We start from the raw sequence: 19096 nt of genomic DNA, 5'->3' as shown, positions 1-19096 counted from the left end.
CACAATCCAATCTCAAGTTTATATCAATACACATATACATACAGATAGATAATATTATATACACTTCAAGCCTCACACTCACAAATTGTTTTAAGAACACATTATTGTGTTTGAACTCAGCTTATTTAATAGTTAAGCCTAAACTTAGGCTATGACTTAGCTCATTTACTAAATAAATTGCATAAACAAACTTTTTTCTCAAGTGTAGTCCATATTGTTTATAAACAGCTAATTTCATAACAACTCCATTAGCAATATCAACCAATTGCACCAGATGGCTATAGGCTACCAATTTCTTTTTCTTTTTTATATTTGACCAAGGTTACCTGCCCATTCAGTTCAACTTCAATCCCCACAAATACGTAATATAGGGTGTAATACCTTTTTGGTCTCTCAAATATGAGTTTTGTTCCATTCCGGTCATATATTTTTTACGCGACTAACAAAATGTTGAAGCACTCCACATTTGAGAAACCAAAAATGCAATTTAGTAATTCACAACAAGAATATTATTCATTCAATACAATCTTGAGAATTACAAGCAGGTTCAGGTGTTTATATAATGTTCATGGAAAAAATTGGTTAGTCCAATTGATCACATTTAATGGGGGTGATACCACCAACAATGCTGTGACCCAGATCTTTATCAATCGTTTTGGTCGATGAACCATGCGGCACAAAGGTCCTCAGGGTCTATATTATAATGACAAAACTAACAGTCTTTCAATCAAAAGAACTGCCCAAGATCGGAATCTGTCTCCCATGCAACAAAAAAGGAACTTAATTTTGAATCTAAATTACTTTGGACCAAGTCTTTCCTTCTCGATCCAATCAAAATCAAACCCAAAAAGAAGCAAAGAAAAAGTAAAAGAAAAAGCAATTATCAGAAATTGCTTCTTCCTTTTTCACCTTGGAGAGAGATTCATTTAGTTGTGCTACTGACCACCACTAATTATAGTGGAAAAAAACGTATCATTAAAAAATTAACTGGGCCAAGGGATGAATTTCATCATTTTCATGCTTTTTCTTACTTCTAAATGCATATCTAATAATATGGGGGTGTTCAAAAGCTAAAACAAAATTCAGGCCCGGTAACATGCAAAGTATGTTTTTGTTTTTTTTTGTTTTTTGTTTTTTGTTTTTTTCTCTTTAAAATAACATACCAAGTACAATTACACGTGTTTGTGCATATCATCATATATTTTGTTCACAATTAATCTCAAATTTGAAAAAAAATAGAAAAAGAAAGAGGGTTGATATAAGTTGCGCGAACAATTTAATCATTTTATTATAAATATAATTCTTTTTTAGAAACATACAAAGTATGTTTTCCATTCAATTTCATTATATGTTATCTTTGTTTCTTTATACATCCATTTTCACTTTGGAAGGATAAAATATTCTATGAATTAATTGTCCCAATGTTTGAATCCTTATCCGTTTCTTTTGAGGGGTGAAGGGAACTGGCAAGGACAATATATTGCCTAAGGACCGTCCCTTTTAAAGAAAACAAAATTAAACAAAACAAAAGCAAGAAAAAGAATACAATTGATATGGGAATTGCTTTAGTTGGGAGCACAAATCAAACAAACCACTTCAAAGAAAAAGAAATGCCAAACCAAAGCAACAACAAGCAGGATTAATAAACTACGTTACAGGCTTCACTCATCGCGTATTGAGATAGAACCTTTTTAGGATAGTGTTCCTTTCTCTTATTGTATCTACTTTGCTTTTTTCTTTTTTCTTTTTCTTTTCTTTTTTTTTTTTCCTTGCAAAGTAAATTCCTTCCCATGAATCTCTCTCTAAAGCATTCAAGTAAGGACAAGCAAACACTTAATTGGGGATACCTCCAAAAGCTCAATCTTTCTCAGGCTTCTCGTGCATTTTTGTCTGGGAGAAACTGACCATGTTGGAGCTAGCTCTTAAGAGAATGTTTGGAACATTGGAGTGAACAAAAGAACTTAATTTACTAACCTCCTCCATATATATCTTTTCAAAAACTAATCACCACAAATCTAAACTAAGGCTGGAACAAAATGATATTGTACCTGCATGAATTGCAGAGAATCTAACTACAAAATATCTAAGCACTCAGACCCCAATTATAGCAGTACTTGGCGATAGTGTTCAGGGGGGCACCATCACATTTCAACTGGGATTTCTAATAATTGAAAGGATCGTAAATCTAGAAAATCTCTTGTACATTGCCCATCCACACAATTTCCAATGCTTTTACATTCCCTCTGATGCTTTAGGTTCGTCCAGGTGGCTGTCCTGTCTTCACTGCTCTCCTGGATAAACATTATAAAAGATGTTAATGTTAACACGAGAGAAAAAACTAGTTCTATATTATATTACTATTATTATAATATAATAGTAAAATACACAAAAATGAAACACTATCAAGACTCCAAGAGCACTGTAGTTCGCGCAGAGTCTTCTGTGAACAATTGAATTATCTTTAAATAAACAAATACGTGCAACACTATAATTATAATTTATTAATCGAGAACCTTCCAACTCAGAAGCTTTAACCTAAAATATTAGGAAAATTTATAGTATAATATGATAGTTGTCATTAAGAGCCTAATTATATGGGCAGCAAATCTCGTCGTATTGAACAGCAAACTTTTTACGTGAATAATGGTCTGGACTCTTTTAGTGGAGCGTTAAGAGTTATATTAACTTTCCATAAAGTGGTCCACGTCTTCCCCCGATGTCTTTATTTGTTGTTTCATCAAAATAAGAGAAAGATTGGTTCAAAGAAGCTTTTGGTAAAGAGTTAAAAAAAATATATAAATTAAAAAAAAAAAACCTATCATCAACTTCCACGCATGTCATAGATGAGTGCATAATGGTTCTTTTAAAATTTTACCACCTTAGCTATAACTTAATTTACCAAAGGCTAAAGAAGAACTGGATGAAGTTTGATTCTTGATGTTCTTGTGTGGTACCAAAACAGAAGAAAAAATGTTAAATGAGAAGAAAAGAAGAAAACATAGATAAAAATTTTCTTTTTTAACACCCCTCTATTTCTCTCAAGAGAAATGGTCATTCTCATCACATTTACAAGAAGGGTAGGGAAAAGCTAGGGAGTAGGGACACTTAAGTTTTGGAAGACACTGTCAAGCCTGAAAAGTGAAAACCACACTGAGATTTGGAGCTATTATGAAATAGAATGTAGTATGCAATTTCAGATTAGATTTCTTCTTTGGATCTTGTCCCACATATATTATTACATGATATATGTTTGATCAACAGAAAACATGTACCTGTTATGAATGGGATCAGGTCCATTGGGTACTCTTCTCTTGCTCACGTAATTAAGATTGAAATCCCACTGAACAGCATGCTTCTCTCTTGCAATCAGCTTCCAATACTTGAAGATTTGAGATGATTGAACTGTTATTGTTGATCTTTTACTTGCACGGTTTGCTAGGATTCCAACTGTTATAAACCAGATGACACCGACAAATACAAGAGCTCCAAACATTGCCCTGAAAACTCTACCATTAGACGCCATTTCTTTCCCCCTCTTTTTCTTCTATAACTTTCCACTCAAGAAAATTGGCAGGCTGTTCAAAGCAGGGAATGAAGAATAGCTCAGGACGACCATGTTGGTATTGAGTAGACAAAGATCAATATGGACATACCAGGCAAGCAGAACAAGAGAATAGAAGAGAGAGCACAATAGGACAAGATATTAAGTGGATTTTAACTTGGCGGGTAAGTGGCTTGTGCTATTTAAAGGCAGAACACAAGAAGAAAGAGCGCACACGACCAATAAAACAAAAAAGTTTGTTATTCTAGTTGCTTTTTATATACAGATAGGGTCCATGCAAGCTCTCTTTCTTTATTTTTCTTTGTGCATATTCATGCAGCTGCCAAAGGCACCTCATTACCTCCCTAATACTTGCATACCCTAAGTTTATAAAAGACATAGAGCCTGGTGCCTACATGGAACTATGAGGATTGAGAAACTACCCATTAGCGGGAAGTTGGTTCCAACATAAAAGATTATCTTACCCTCTTGATCAAATGCTAAATCTCTCTCTCTCTCTCTCTCTCTCTCCCCGACACGTGCACGCACACAAAATATTAACAAATAACAACCCGCCTACCCAAGGGGAAAAAGGGGAGGCAGGAGACAAGTGTGCATGCTAGTGCACACAAACATAACTCAAACAACTGCTTTCTTGAGTAACTGCAAGCACAAAATGAGAAGAGCAGTGAACAAGAAAAGATAAATTAAAAAAGATATAAATATAAAGATAAAGGCATATCAACAAATAACAGCACTGCCTCTGCCCCCAATTTCAGTTTTCTTACTTGATAAGTATTTTATCCTACTTTTCCATTCAACAATAATTTAATGAACCAGGTTTGTAACCAACAGCTTAAAACTAAATTAGTCTGCATATCGTCTCAAGGGCAATTGTATAGTTAAAGCAAAAAAAATGTGTTAAAGTAATTTCATGTGTGAAACTTGAACCCTTGTGCTCTGATAGTAATATAAATTGCTCAAGATATAGCATTTCCCTATCTGAAAGTTCAAACACAAATCCTACCAAAGAGACGGGTAAGATGACTGAAAACAAAAATGGAAGCAGAAGAAAAAAAGAAAGAAAGAAATACTTCAAGAGAAACCAGCAACTAATTCAAGCTCTTAACTTTTATGTTAGTGCAATCCTTTCAATTGGTTAGTTGCAAACAATGTTTACTTGTCCCCTAGTCACTATTGGACACCATCGCATGGAAAATACAATGGACCATTCATAAAAGCATTTGTTTCTTTTGTAAGTAAAACAGATGATTAAAGAATCATAAAAGCATTTGTTCTCCATATTCTTACAGAAAAAGATGACCTCATCACCCTTTGTTTGGTTCAAGATATCATCATACTTCAGAAGAAGATTATCTCATCACACTTCAAGAAAGTTTCACCCTAACAAATAAATCCCAGAGAACTTGAAAGCTTATAGATGAAAAAGAGGATTAACAATGTAATCTCATCTAACATAAAACCACTGAAACACTGTAGAACAGAACAACAGCAATATGAACTTAGCACGGAACAAGCTGAATATGATAGGTACTATATCTGTATGATGTCTCAAATTCTAACAAAAGTTCTCTAAGATACACTCATATTTGTCATAACACAAGAAGAGTAACTAAAAGGAAATTAAGTAGTCAACTCTCATAATAACCGTAAAATTGATAATGGCAGTCAATACACATGATAAAATTATAGAATGGGCCTCTATCCAGTACAAGAATGTCAGCAAAGTACCAGCATAACAAAAAAATGCCCTGAAGTCATACGGGAGAGCTTATTTTTCATTGGCTTATTGGAATTAAATAATAAACTGAGGAAAAATATTGTTGTGACGAGAAAAAGTAAAGCTTTAAAAAATTTGTATATGAGCCAAATAAGCTGAATAAGTTGAAAATAAGCTCCCCCAAATGAGAGTGATGGTTAAAAAGAAGAGGCAACCTGCAATCTCCTGGTGGTAGAGACTTACAACAGGATTCCCAAACTTTACACAGGCTGTAGAGAACTACCACAGTAATTAGACAATAACAGACCATAAAAAACCAAATTCAAGATAGCTCACATGCAATGATTAACATTATTGGGGTCCATCTGAAAATTATTGTTCTACTATTAATGACATAATCAGTTGTAGTCATCTATTAAGACAAAAAATGCATAATAAATGTACATACTGAAGTAATCACTTTGGTGAACAAATATCCAAAATAAGGCAAATTTCCCACCCCCCAAAAAAGTCATAAACAAACTAATGCATTTAAGACATAATAATATGATGACTGTATCATCTTTGAGGCCTTGATTTTCACAAAGTTTCCATGTCACTGTATCCAACGGAAGCAAAGAATTACTTTTGTTTCCAAGGCAAGATAATTCAATGAACATATTCATTATTTTTTATGCACAATTTCCTCCTAAGATTATAGATGATTCCTGTAGGATTACAGTTCAATAATACTTGTGGGGCAACTCTTTCAATTATGGAGAAAATGTAAGGCCCACTAAGGCCACAACACTTCATCCAACAACTGGGACATGAAGAGAATAGAGACGACCATTTTGTTTTTGGGTCCCACCAAAGAATATTCTCCATAGAAATTTACTGTGGTCCCTAACCCCAACCATTCGCATTTCAAAGAGGGGAGGGAAGAAAATACAGAGTAAGCATTACCCACAAAAGTTACAATAAAATGACTGCAGAAAGTAGAAAGAAGTCTCAGTACTTTGAAAATAGAGTGGAATGTCCACACATCCATAGGTTGCCCTTTTCCAGCATAGGAGAAAATAAATGGTAATATCTATATGAATTTGAAATGATTCTTCAAAACAATCCTAAATTAGTTAGGATGGGTCTCAGATAACACAATTCTGAACAGAACTTGAGTTTAGATATAATCATATAATGGATTGGTGACAAAACTCAATCCACCCTGTTAAGTAGTATAGACTACAGAGTGATCAAAAATAGACAAATACATATGACTATATACAATCATATACTTGAATGCATTTATATAATAAAAGATAAAGTACATTTTATGAACAAAAATAGTCAGCCAGTCCTTAACCCACCTTGAAACCAAGCCCATATCATAGTCCTGTCCAAAATGAGCACGCTTCAAATAAGCTTCACGGAAATGTATATCTTGATCTAAAAAGGTATGGCTGATTCCTTGATTTTCTCATTCCACAAGTAACTTCCTCTTGTCTTGTAGAACAGAAAAGACACACTTCCCCCTACAAAACTCGAAGTATCGACTAGGGGTAGCCCCACCTTCCCCTGTTTGAGCAAAATCTCCTTCTCTTTATACTATCCATATTGCAACTTTTTTACACTGTCTCTTTAACACAACTCAGTTTCTACTAAGGCACAAGCAAGACATGTGAGGAGACAAATTGTTTTTCTCAAGGCTCCATTATTGATTCTATACTATAGAACCAAAAAATTTTAGGTGCGACAAACATGTGCTTCAACAAGTACCCCACCCCTCCCATCTAAGCATTATAAAGATCAACTCATGGAGTCAAATAGTCAATCAGTTGAGATGCCTAGGGCTATATTTTGGGCCTAAGGCGATGCATTTTTTTAGTGAATTTTTTAATATTTAAATATTATTTATTCAACTTTAAAAAAAAAAGTTTTAATAACCATTTTTGCCTTTTGAGATACAAAATTGCTAATATAGTTTTTGCATTTAGATTTTAATAACATAGCTTTTTACAAGTTGTTAGGAAAATTGATTTACAATGATTATTCGGGACATTCATAACAAACTCATAACAACTTTGTGTGAAACAATTTAGGGTTTCAATTGTGTTGGATTTCTATTGGCTCAATATTTTGGGCCTTCATGAAGTTGAGGAAAAAATGCAAAACCCACATATCTTTTCTTTTAAAAATATTAGTTATCATTCTACAATTTTGAGAAATTTTTGTTTACAATTTTAAGGCCTTAAAACCTTTGAAAAAATTTGGCCAAGTGGGGGGGGGGGGGGGGGGTGGTGCTAAGGCCTAGGCCTTGAGCCGGCACTGGAGACTCCTAGAATCTAGTTTTATGACATCAAATGGACCCATTACAAATGTCATAAAAACCACATTATGATATTTGTCAAAATTCAGCAATAAAATAAACTTCAAATGTTCATATAGTGATTGAAAAAGGTAACAAAAAATGTAAACATTGTGCCAATGATGGCCTGTCTAGGCTACAAAACAAAAAATCACATACAGACTTGCCTCTGATGCTTTAAGTGCTAAAATTAATACAGCACACAATAGATAGGCAAATGGTTGTTAACAAAGTTCAGAACCTTGTACATTGAAGGAAGATAAATAAATGTACACCCACTTGTCATGTACTTAAATATTAATTTGGTTTATAGATTCCTTACATATTTCACAAATCAACCTGAACCAGTATGGTTTGAATCAATCTTCTAATAGTTGATAAGCAGCCAGGGAATGCTGAATTACCAATTTTAGACTTTGACCTGCAACAAATAAATCTGGTTAAAAGACGCAACAACTACATATAACCAAAAAGAAAATAACTGAAACCATGGGAAAATTTAAAACCATTAAGATCCATCAAAGCTCATGCGGCATTACCACAAACTGACAATAGTAAATAGTACACTACCTAATCATAGCATTTGAAGGTGCACAATCACATCCACTGCAAAATCTTTGCAGTTCCAGGATACAGTTTTCACCTCTGCTTGCAGACTTGAGTTAAACTTCTACTGATACTTTCCTAAGTGACTTTACTTCCTATTCTTCTGGGCCCATCTAGGTCCATATATTACCAAGTGTGTCCGTCCAAACCGTCGCTCAGTTATCTGCACTCCCATTTTATGAGTAAAAGTCCCATAAAAACACAAAAGCAAACATACATAACCAAATTAGTTGGCATACTAAAAAATCACATTGCTAGTTATTTGAACTATAGCACTGCAGTTTCAATCCATCAGTAGATAAATGAAGTAGAAGTGATTTTTGGGGTTAGTTGAAGCATAAATGAAGAGGGTAATCATGCATAGATATGGAGACACTTTCATATAAGGAATTTACTACAAATCTTCATTGTACTGCCACCTGGTTTAAAATGATCAAATTTAACATCCATCCAACAATTGCAGTTGTGAGCTCATTACGATAATGCATTATATATTGTTGCCTGATTTTTTCAATGATTTATACGTATTAGGATTACCTTCACCAGGCATCCACATGAATCGAGCATGTTGGTTCTTGATGGATACTCAACCACCTAGATATTGAAAGTTTGTAAGAATAGGAGAAACTCAACCCCCCCCCCCCCCAAAAAAAAATAAAAATAAAACACACGCATAACTAAGTAAAGCAGAAAACATGAGATCCAAACTTACAACAAAGGTGTCTTCTCCAATTAATGGTGACTTCGAAATTTGGCCCATGAGCATGCCATAGTCAACTTCAGTATATGGAGGGGTAACGCTAATGTAATCAAATGATCCACCTTTACCTACAACAAACCAGATCTAAAATTGTAATGGATAGAATACAAAGTCAATTGTAATTACAAACTTATACCATTCAGAATCTGACTCATTCAATGAAATTGACCTCTCCGTGAGTTTAATCATTATTTCCCACAGCTTATATCCATTTTATTCTATATTCCTTAACAATTGTCACTGCAACAGGACATGCACCCAGACCACTCCATATATACAAATCTGGCCCCACCCAACCCTTTTATTTGTTCAAAAGTTGTTGAGGCAAGTTAGAATGCATATAAAGGGGAAGCCCAATTATAAGTAACAATTCCTTAATTATCTTTTTTTATCCATTAATTGCCAGTAATAAATATTATAGTCAACAGTGCTAGGATCAATATATTCTGGGTTGACTATTGTGGCATAAATGTCATGGCTCTCAGCATGCACCAACTAGTGTGCACTCTCAGTGATCCAATTCATTGTCAGTAGCAAATTATCAGCATCTCCCGGTGACTATTGAGGACATATATTTGTGGCTTCAGCATGCCCTAACTAGAGTCTTGATTTTGGGAAGTTTACGTGCAGCACGATTTGTAACCATGTCAAAGTTTAATGCTTCCCGATGTTTTTTTAAGCTAGAGGTAGTAATTCGGATGGATATGTGATGCAGGAAGCATGAAAAAAAAACTTTATTTTAATTTAGTTCTATTAAATTTTTGGAGTCAATTATATTTTTATTAGTCAATTGGATTCTATTTTAGGTATTAGTAGTTAATTAGATTGATTAGTATTTTATTTGATTTCCTAGAGTAAAGGGTCTTTTTGCAATTCAATAATTAGGATTTCCCAAGTTAATTAGAATTAGGATACCATGGCTTTTGAGTGGAGTTGTGATGTGTCTTTGTGTTAGAACCCATTTTCCTCTCCCTTGTGTGTGTGTGTGTGTTTCTCAAAAAAAAAAAAAAAAGAACCAGGATTTTCTAAGCCAATTAGCATTAGGTTAAATTCAGTCCATATAACTATATTCTTGTACACTTATGGAGACAGTTTACAGTTTGATTGATTAATTTTAAGTTCTCTTTGCTCCCTCTCATTTGGTGAATATAGGCAAACTATTGTACCCCTTTTGGAGATTGATTTTGATGAATGAAAAAAAGAAAAGACCTTTCGGTCTCTTTGGTCTGGTGCTAACTCCAACCAACCCTAAGTGCCGACTCCTAGTGTTTTTCCTTGCTTGGTGTTGACTCCAAACAAACCTAGGTGTTGACTCCTAGGTTCCTATCCCTTTATTTTCCAGTTGTTTAATTTTGCGTATAATTGTTCTAGTTGTCCTGCGTCAGCAAGAATATGTGCTGACTTCAAGCTCTCTCTTACTGGGTAGTAAGTCCAAGCAAGCCTAGGTGCTGCCTCCTAGGTTATTAATCTTTTTATTTTTCTGTTCTTTAATTTTGTCATTGCATCGTTTTGGTTTTGTCCTGCATCAACAAGTCAATGCCACTATCATTTTGATTTCTCTCATTGTTCAAGGAGATCATTTAGGTACACTTTTTTCACAATTACACATAAGTTGTTAACAATTATACAGCAATGTTTCACTAATTAAATGGAAAGCAAGAAAAACCAATGTAATAATGCAGAAGAAAGTGTTTTAATGTTTGCAAGGCGCTCAGTATATTGAGCAAAACATCCTTTTCTTCTTCTTCTTTTTTTTTATTTTTTATATTTTTTATAACTAAATAGTGCGAGAAGAGGAAGGGGAGGTGGGGTTCAAACCATAGACATGGAGTACTGCAAAGGTTTGGGCTATCACTTAAACCCCATATTGAGTTCCAATTTCTTTTTTTTCTTGATAGGTATATTGGGTTCCAATTTCTAAAACAAGCTAAACTTCAACATTAGCATCAAATGCCCTAGGGCAGCAGTGAGATGTACAACACTATTCTTATCTGGAAAGAAAATATTGAATTCAATTATTAAATTTCCAATTCTGGAATATTATTCTAGGTCTAAGAGCCGAGTGAGTTCCATTTATCCAGGCAGATTATGTCCCTCTTAGCATGCAAGACTGATACTCATTGTTCAATATCCTGGACCGGACACAACCAAATAAATATTATGGATAGTTCTGCGCTTATGTTGCTAAAAGAATAGAGAGAGACAGTTTTTTTTTTTAGAAAAGAAAATCACATACCTACAAATTGCTCTGCACGTTCCAAGAAATTTTCAACACGAACAGTATGTATGACAGAAACATCAAGAAACCCAGTACATTCCAAATTTGGACGTAAAACATCTGATACAACCCAAGGATCCATCTCAACAAAATGCACCTGAAAATTTTCAATTCCATGGGGTATGAATTTCAGGAAGATTACAAAATGCAATGAAATTTTTTAGCCATGCAATATTAAACTTATTTAAATATTGTCACAAATTTCGGGACTCAAATCAAAAATCTAATTTCACCTCAAATCAGAAAGCTACTTCAACTTTTTATCTGTTCAACAATATTAATGGGCTGGGGCTCCTGACCTTCTAAGTAGCAAAACGTCATAATTTGTACCATCAAGTGATATTAACTGAGTTATTAATTGTACCTCAGAACAGCCTCGGCTAATTGCTTCAATACCAACAGATCCAGTACCACTGTACAAGTCTAACCAGCGGCCAGGCCTTAAAGATGCAGGACAGCCACAGGCTGCCTAAAAAATGTAGAAAAAGTTATTCTGACAAGCACAAAAGTGTTGACAAGTATTTTTTTCATCTAGCTGATGACTAGTGTTGGACATCAAAAAACTTTATATGATCAGAAATCTTTTTTTTTCTTTAAAAATAAAATAAAATAAAACAGCATTTAAAGCCAAGATTAAACTATACCTGCAATATATCAAAGGCTGCGCCTTTCACAACTACCATCATTGGGCGTACATCCATACCCTTTGGTGACAGCAACTTCTTTCTTCGAGCCTTTCCTCCAAGCACCTATGATGGTCAATACAGTTAAGATTGCTTAAACAGAGGAAACCTCAGACTGCCGAGAATAAGACACAAAGCATGTTAGTGTCCAATAGAAAGTGTATTGCCCCATATAAGTTTTCAATCTACAATTACAGGGCCACGGGAAGTGGCAGCAAGCATCTCATCAAGCCATATGATGAAAGAGGAATTCAACGAAAAACGAAATTAAATACTTAGCACCTTTCATAGGTTACTTTAGTTATTATTGAGTCTTAGTGTTAAGTTTTTTAGGTTAGAAAGTTGCTGGTTTAGTTTTAATTTAAGCTAGAATGAGGGCAATTTGGTAATTCTCATATTCTGGAATGGGCTGGCCTTGACTGTAGCAAAGGCCCATTAGCAGTGAGGATCTTGAAACTTCACAAACTATGTGAAGGAAAATGAAGCCATACCAAATCTATTTGTATCCTAAGTCCTAACATCATGTTAATTACATGGATTAAATTTTAAAAAGGTTGCACAAATTGCACCTTTGTGGGATCTTGATTATGTAGGCTAGCCTTATGCAAACATTGGCTTGATTTGTAATTCATCTTCAATTACCTTTCCTTGTGTGGCAACAACAATGTGCCAAAACCCTTTTGCACCATTAAGCTGAAATATTCAATTGGCACCTTCTGGTATTTCCAAAGAAAACGCTCAGGGTTCAAGTCCCCCCTCCCATTGTTACTATTGAATATCAGATATATATGGTTAATTTTTTTTTTTTCTCCAGTGAGTGCCAAAACTTTCTCCTTGTCACTGTCCATGGATGTAGGCCGTTGCCAAATTCCATAAATTCTTGTGTTATTTGTGTGTACGAATTTGTGCACATGCTTGTCGATTTATTTGTATAACTATATTTTTTTTTTTTTTGATAGGTAACTATTTTCTAAGTTACAGTGCGTGAGTGTTATTGCACAACACATTTCGAAAAGACTTTCTCCTACTTAAGCAATGTTTTGGAGAGGAAAAAGTCTGGCTAAACAAGTAAACTTATTAAAAAATTCAAGTTATTTGAGGATGAAACACTGGCAGTTCTGAAGGGTTTTTTTTTTCCCTAAACTGATCTTACATTAGCAAAACTTTTAAGTCTTAAGATGCATAAAATTCCGAATCCTACAAACCTAACATAGTTTTAGTAGCCACTTTTAAAACATTAGTCCATCCAACATTGAATAACCAAAGAATGCAAACTAATTCTTTCTAGATTCACATACATATAAAATGAAGAACTTTCTAAAATGACATAACTGGTGGGCACATTAATACCAGAATTCCCAGCAATCCCTTTACATTCAGACAAGCAATTCTTCATGACATTGCTTGCACTAGACATTCCAACCCAACATTGCTTAACAGGTACTAATTTGGACCAGGCCTTTGTATTTAACTAAACTATGGAGTCATTTGGAAATTCCACCCTAAACTACCAATTTTTGCAATCAATACTCTAATTCAAGATTAATTTGCAATGTCCACCCCACCATCCAAAATCTGTATTAAAATTAACAAATTAATGAGCCGATACATTCCAGCCACCTTTATCAAAATTAACCATAGAGTTAGTTCTATCTCAAATGGAACCTCTTATAATTGTAAGAGCAAAGTGGAGGGTGAGGTCGTGGGTTTTAGAACCACTAATAACAACAACTAAACAATAAAAAAAATATTGACACATGAGCGCATCCCATCACCAAACCAGGCCACTAAATTTAGATGGTGAGACAAACACTACAAATTAATCACAAACTACGGTGTCGATTGCAAAAAATTTTATAGTTTAAGCCGTACATTGCAAATGACCCTATAGTTTAAATTTAGGTAGACAGCTAAAATTAACCCTCATAAGAACGAAATTGGAAAAAAGGAATACCTGAAGCAATTTATGGGTAGTCCGTGGCGGCTTAGGCTCCTCTGGTGGTTGAACTTCCTTTCCTCTTCCTCTCTTTTGCACTTCTTTTGTTCTCTTACTCTAAAAAATCAAATTCCATACCAGAATTTAAAAACCAAAAAAAAAAAATTGAAACCAGTTGAAGTTTTAAAACTATGAAGAATTTGTTTTCCCAATAAATCATTGAGCAAAAATGAAAATCCAACCAACTACAAGTTTAGCTACAGGCAAGTCTCTCATTTTCACAAAAAAACCAAAAGAACATAAAAATGCACAACATTTGTATCTTCAATTCTCTTCCTTTTCTCAGTTTTCTCAGCTACCAAACAGAATTTGAACCAAAAAAATAAAAATTAAGTTCAACCAACTACAATTAGTACAATCACTTGGCTTATAGCTTTAATGGCAAGTCTTTTATTTTCACAATAAACCAAAACAACATAAAATGCACAACAATTTATATCTTCATATTCTCAATTTTCTCAGCAACCAAACAGAATCCGAAGAGAGAGAGAGAGAGAGAGAGAACCTTAGGAGGAGGAGGAGGTTCAAATAAGAGGTCGTGAGGATCGAGACCATAACGCTCGAGCAAAATCTTCTTGTCCTCGCTACTCAAATCACTCCTCGATTCTGATAACAATATAGCATTAAAAAAAAAGTTCAAATAAATAAATTACTGAAACGCAGAAATTTGCTTAAACAGTTCAAATATATATATAGGAAGCAAGCATGAAAGAATGGCGAAGATTACTGTAGGAGAAGACGATAGAAAGTGGACGTGGCCGATTGGTCGCTGTGAAGAGAGGAAGATTAGGATGAGCTGATGATGGGGCAGCAGGGTTTGTGAAGAGTAGTGGTGAGAGAAATGGAGACGATGATGAGAGTGAAACCACCGCCATTGCCAGAGCTCAAATTCAATTCAAGCCCAGTTAGCACTCTATGGTTATTGGAGGGGGTTTTTAGTTTTTACACTTTCAAGTAGTCCTTTTTATTAGGATAGATTATTTTACACAGCCAGTGGTCGAGCCCAATTAGCTTAACGTAGGGCTTTATTGGTATCAAGTTCGTAAAGCCCAAACGTGACTGTGACAGCAGGGCCAGAGAGAAAACCACTAACATTGCGGATCCTTGCATCGGACGTGGTTCACAGCAATTTTATTTCTCCACAAATTCTAATTAGCAAGTTTTTTTTTTTTTTTTTTTAATCTCTTCTCTATATGTTAAGGTTGTGTTTGGATGGCAACATTTGGATTTGAAATCCCTTGATTTTAAAATTCTTTGTCTTTGGTCTTTTTAAATAATGAAGGATTTGAAATTCATCAATTGAAATTCCATTGTTTGGATACCTAAATTTATATTTGGATTTAAGATAAATAAAATATATTTTTAATTATTATTTTTCTTAATCCTTATATATTTTAATTTTAAATACATGAGGTAATATTGATAATTCAATAGACAAGATGATGACTAAATATTTTTAGTCATAGTCAACTTATAAAATATCTTGCCAATTATTGACAACTAAGATGTTTTATACCAACTAGAGAGGACACCCAAATGCATGGGTATCTTTTCACAAAATTCAAAATCTCAAACTAAAAAATTATTATTAACAACTAAAAAGTTATATATCAAGAGAGATAAATATCCAAAATATGTCTTTTACACAACTTCCAAAAGAACAAATTAATGGGGACTAAGTAGAAGTCGTGTCTCTTCACCAAAAGGTTGTGGTTGCTCTTGATTTTTCTTTGCTGTAAAGTATTCTTTTACAAATGAACAATACTCTTTAAGAGAGGAATTGATATTTGCAACAACTTCAACGAGTGGATCTTTGCTACTCCTTTTTCTTTGGTGAGGCTCAGCTGCAGAACTTGTTGATAGAGAATGCTGACATGGTTGTTGTGCAATGGGAGAATTCAGCTCATTTTCTCCTTCCTCACCCATAACTTCAACTACTTCGTTCATATGCTCTGCACCAATGCCAGTAGCTTTATCCCTCCCATGCAAGATCTCAATGTCCTCCCAATGGTCAATAACTTTGTTTTTATAACATTTTTCTTAAAAATTAGCACACTCTCTATTTAAATATATTTCACACAAGTTTGATACATTTTTTCCTAAAAACTAGCATACACTAAATCTAGCAGTTTACTCAATTTCAAATCTTAAATTTTAGTTTCTTGAAAATTCTTTTATGTATAGCCTCACTAACAATAAATAAATTTAAATTGAAAAATTATATTAAACTAAAAAAAAAAAGTCTTATCGCACGTGCAGAGCGTGTGTGATGAGGCTAATTGGTAGATAAAAAAAAATAAGGTCAATATTTAGTTCAGATTAAATCAGTAATAGTTTCTCATATAATTAAAAAAAAAAGGATAATAATTTGTCTTTTTGTTCTAAAATTATTATAAAAACGTTGTGGATATAGCATTACATTCTAATATTTAAGGAAAATATAATATGTCAAGCTTTTAATGGATAGTTTATAAATATATATAATATAATTTAAATTTTAGTTGTTATATAAATTTAGTTGTACACTTTGGTCTTTAGAAGATGGTTGACTCGGCAATTAAATTTGTAAGGAGGGAGTCGACTGATGTCTAAGATCAATGAAGAGGCAGTGAAAAGATTTTTTTTTAATTGTTCAGTCCTGATTCCAAACGATAATTTTTGTAATCTTATATTGATTTATTTTAAACTCATCATGTAACCTTGCTGTCAACAGAATCAGAGGAGAGGGTGGAGCTGTGGCAATAGAGAAATATGACCGACCCCCAAGTGAGAGAGGGGATACATGGATCAGATGCATGGTATACCACCTCATGACAATGGAGGTGACTTGAGAGAGAGAGAGAGAGAGAGTTGCATTAGTTGGCTTCAGCCAACTCATAATGACAGACTTTGATTTTATTATTTTTTAAAAAGTAATGGTACAAATACAAATTATTTTATAACATTTTTACAAACTGCTGATATGATTTTAGCATTTACCAAATAATTATTGATAAATAAAAATGTAATGTTAATGGTGGCTCAGATTAGAACGAGTAAAAATTTGCCACATCAATAATTTGTAAAAATGTTGTCAAATATTTTGTGGCTATAACATTACTCTTTTTTCAATTTTTTTAAAAATCAAACTTTAAAAAAAAATCAATTTCAATTTAGGAATAGGAAAATTTCCTAAAATCTGAAAAGACATCATCAACATTCTCAGAAAAAAAAAAAGAAAAAAAAAAAGAAAAAGGAAAAGACATCATCAATAGAAGCTTATTTTATTTTATTTTACTTAAATGACCATTTAATTAGGATTTAAAATAAAATATAATAATTTTTTTAAAATACTCCAACATAATACATAGGAGCAAAATGTTATGGTTAACATTTTTTTTTTATCTTTTGATTAAGTAATTCAAAAGTCTAAATTTTTTCTTTCAGAGTGAAGATAGAATTCAAGAGTCTTCGGATGGAGATGGTCTACGTAAAGGTCTCTTTGATCGGGAAATGAAGTCATAACAATAAAAAATTAAGAAATCGTCTAGAAATCAAATACAGATTATGTAACGGGAATAGATATACTATTGACAAAGATATATTATTTGTGCATCCTTCAAATGAAGTTGCCAAAGGCAAAGAGGTGATTTTGGTGACAAAGATAGCATCGGCATGCTTGCATGCCAATCCACAATGTCGTCCAACTATGCAACAAGTTTATCAGAAATTACAAACTTGGAAATCTGCTTTCAGAAAGCCTCTACACGTGATGGCTTTAGGAGATCTCATTGATCTTGATAATTCGACTTAAGCTTCCTAGATATTTACATATTTTACATATTATCTCTACTAGTGTGTAACCCTGTACATATGCATAGTACATTTAAAAACAATTACTATTATATATATATATATATATATAAATTGTTTGCTTATTGATAATGAACTAAAAAACAAATTGAAATTAACCTTTAGAATAATAAACGTAAAAATAGAATTAATCATGCCAAGAAAACATTTCCTAAGGGACTAATCCCTTCATCAAAATAACTTGGAAAAGAGTTTGACAATGACCATCTTGCTAAGACATGTAGTTTTGTTAGCATTCCTATACACCCAATTAAACTCCAGCGGGTCAAATGTTGCATATAGCAATCTGATTTCAACAACAAAATTAACAGTTCTCTAGTGCACTAATTTAGATCTATTGGTCACTACCTCAACTCAATTTTTAGAATTATCCTTAATTACCACATTCTAAAGCTACTTTTGACCTGCTAATTTCACTACCCACAAAAAAGCTTTGGCTTCCACTTACATAGGGACCTTAGTATTCACTTTTTTTAAGAATGCAAATAAGCTACACTATAAGCCACATTCCATGAGGGTATATAGGAGCTATGCTTCATACATGATTTTGATATCAAGTTCCGCATGACATAAAATGACCATGAATGACAACATTCAAGAGAAAAAAATTGTCTTAAAAAATTTTAAACTCAAAGCTTGCCTTGAACTGTGAACAATGACAATGCCTCAAGAGTCAAGGTTAAGTTATGCACATTTGATTTGCAAAGCTTAAGGTCAGAGATACAATTATCAAATGACATGCACCCACTATTATCCTCTAGCTCACAAATCAAACTTTAAAGTATCTTCTCTCTCAACCATGGCATTCACCCACTATTATATTATGCTATATGATTCTCATATGAAATATTTCCAGATTCATTTATATGTGAATCTTCCAAACCAAAATTCACTCACGAATTAAGACAAATAAATAACTTTCTTTGAGAGCTTTCATTTGTTCCACTATATTTTCCGCTATATGATACCACTGTTTCTAGCAATGCTTAGCTTCATTAAAAGTCACACATAACTAAGTATATGCTTTGAAGAGCATTACAAACTATGAAAATTTAAAAAATTTTAAAAAAAAACCATTATAAAAGCTCGTATACTAAACAAATTTCTCTAATAATGGGCTGAATTTATAATTTTCCTATTTTTTTGGTTTTTTTTTGTTTTTGGATATGATCTTTTCAAAGAAAAGTAACAACATTCATACGGAATGCTATGATTTAGCTATTGATGAATATTTACCAGTTTTGAGTGTCATCCCCTATATTGGATCTAAGTAAATACTATCTCTCTATATTTAC

At 33.4% G+C, this 19096-nt stretch overlaps 2 protein-coding genes across 6 annotated transcripts; both read right to left on the bottom strand.

Moving 5' to 3' along the window:
• Window positions 1-1948: 1948 nt before the first annotated feature.
• Window positions 1949-6758, bottom strand: LOC142623477 (CLAVATA3/ESR (CLE)-related protein 25). 4 transcript variants are annotated; one of them, XM_075797139.1, is made up of 3 exons: window positions 5294-5481; window positions 3273-3575; window positions 1949-2291 (listed from the first exon to the last, which is right to left on the bottom strand). In XM_075797139.1, exons 2-3 carry the CDS (start codon window positions 3521-3523, stop codon window positions 2252-2254), a joined length of 291 nt encoding a protein of 96 aa, XP_075653254.1. In that variant the 5' UTR covers window positions 3524-3575; window positions 5294-5481; the 3' UTR covers window positions 1949-2251. The 4 variants fall into 4 exon arrangements, with proteins under 4 accessions (XP_075653254.1, XP_075653056.1, XP_075653188.1 ...); XM_075797073.1 differs by lacking the exon at window positions 5294-5481 and adding an exon at window positions 5498-5567 and having other exon boundaries at window positions 2064-2291; XM_075797004.1 differs by lacking the exon at window positions 5294-5481 and adding an exon at window positions 6629-6758 and having other exon boundaries at window positions 2104-2291.
• A 910-nt stretch (window positions 6759-7668) lies between these two features.
• On the bottom strand, window positions 7669-14886 carry LOC142623338 (uncharacterized). 2 transcript variants are annotated; one of them, XM_075796768.1, is made up of 10 exons: window positions 14677-14886; window positions 14455-14555; window positions 13908-14006; window positions 11915-12019; window positions 11635-11739; window positions 11229-11367; window positions 8945-9060; window positions 8770-8826; window positions 8197-8395; window positions 7669-8047 (listed from the first exon to the last, which is right to left on the bottom strand). In XM_075796768.1, the coding sequence occupies exons 1-9, from the start codon at window positions 14822-14824 to the stop codon at window positions 8321-8323; spliced, it is 945 nt and encodes a 314-aa protein (XP_075652883.1). In that variant the 5' UTR covers window positions 14825-14886; the 3' UTR covers window positions 7669-8047; window positions 8197-8320. The 2 variants fall into 2 exon arrangements, with proteins under 2 accessions (XP_075652883.1, XP_075652949.1); XM_075796834.1 differs by lacking the exon at window positions 11635-11739 and having other exon boundaries at window positions 14677-14868.
• Window positions 14887-19096: the final 4210 nt, after the last annotated feature.

Source organism: Castanea sativa, chromosome 1, assembly GCF_040712315.1.
Source record: "Castanea sativa cultivar Marrone di Chiusa Pesio chromosome 1, ASM4071231v1".
Classification (NCBI taxonomy): domain Eukaryota; kingdom Viridiplantae; phylum Streptophyta; class Magnoliopsida; order Fagales; family Fagaceae; genus Castanea; species Castanea sativa.
This window is presented reverse-complemented; position numbering and strand designations above follow the sequence as displayed.

Bases quoted from the DNA above. Each gene is read 5' to 3' on its own strand.
- LOC142623477 (XM_075797004.1), bottom strand. From the start codon at position 3,523: ATGGCGTCTAATGGTAGAGTTTTCAGGGCAATGTTTGGAGCTCTTGTA. The intron at 2,292-3,272 runs GTACATGTTTTC...ATGTTTATCCAG, and splicing joins CCTGATCCCATTCATAACAG to GAGAGCAGTGAAGACAGGAC.
- LOC142623338 (XM_075796768.1), bottom strand. From the start codon at position 14,824: ATGGCGGTGGTTTCACTCTCATCATCGTCTCCATTTCTCTCACCACTA. The intron at 14,007-14,454 runs GTTCTCTCTCTC...TTGATTTTTTAG, and splicing joins AACCTCCTCCTCCTCCTAAG to AGTAAGAGAACAAAAGAAGT. The intron at 11,368-11,634 runs GTACAATTAATA...GAAAATTTTCAG, and splicing joins TTAGCCGAGGCTGTTCTGAG to GTGCATTTTGTTGAGATGGA.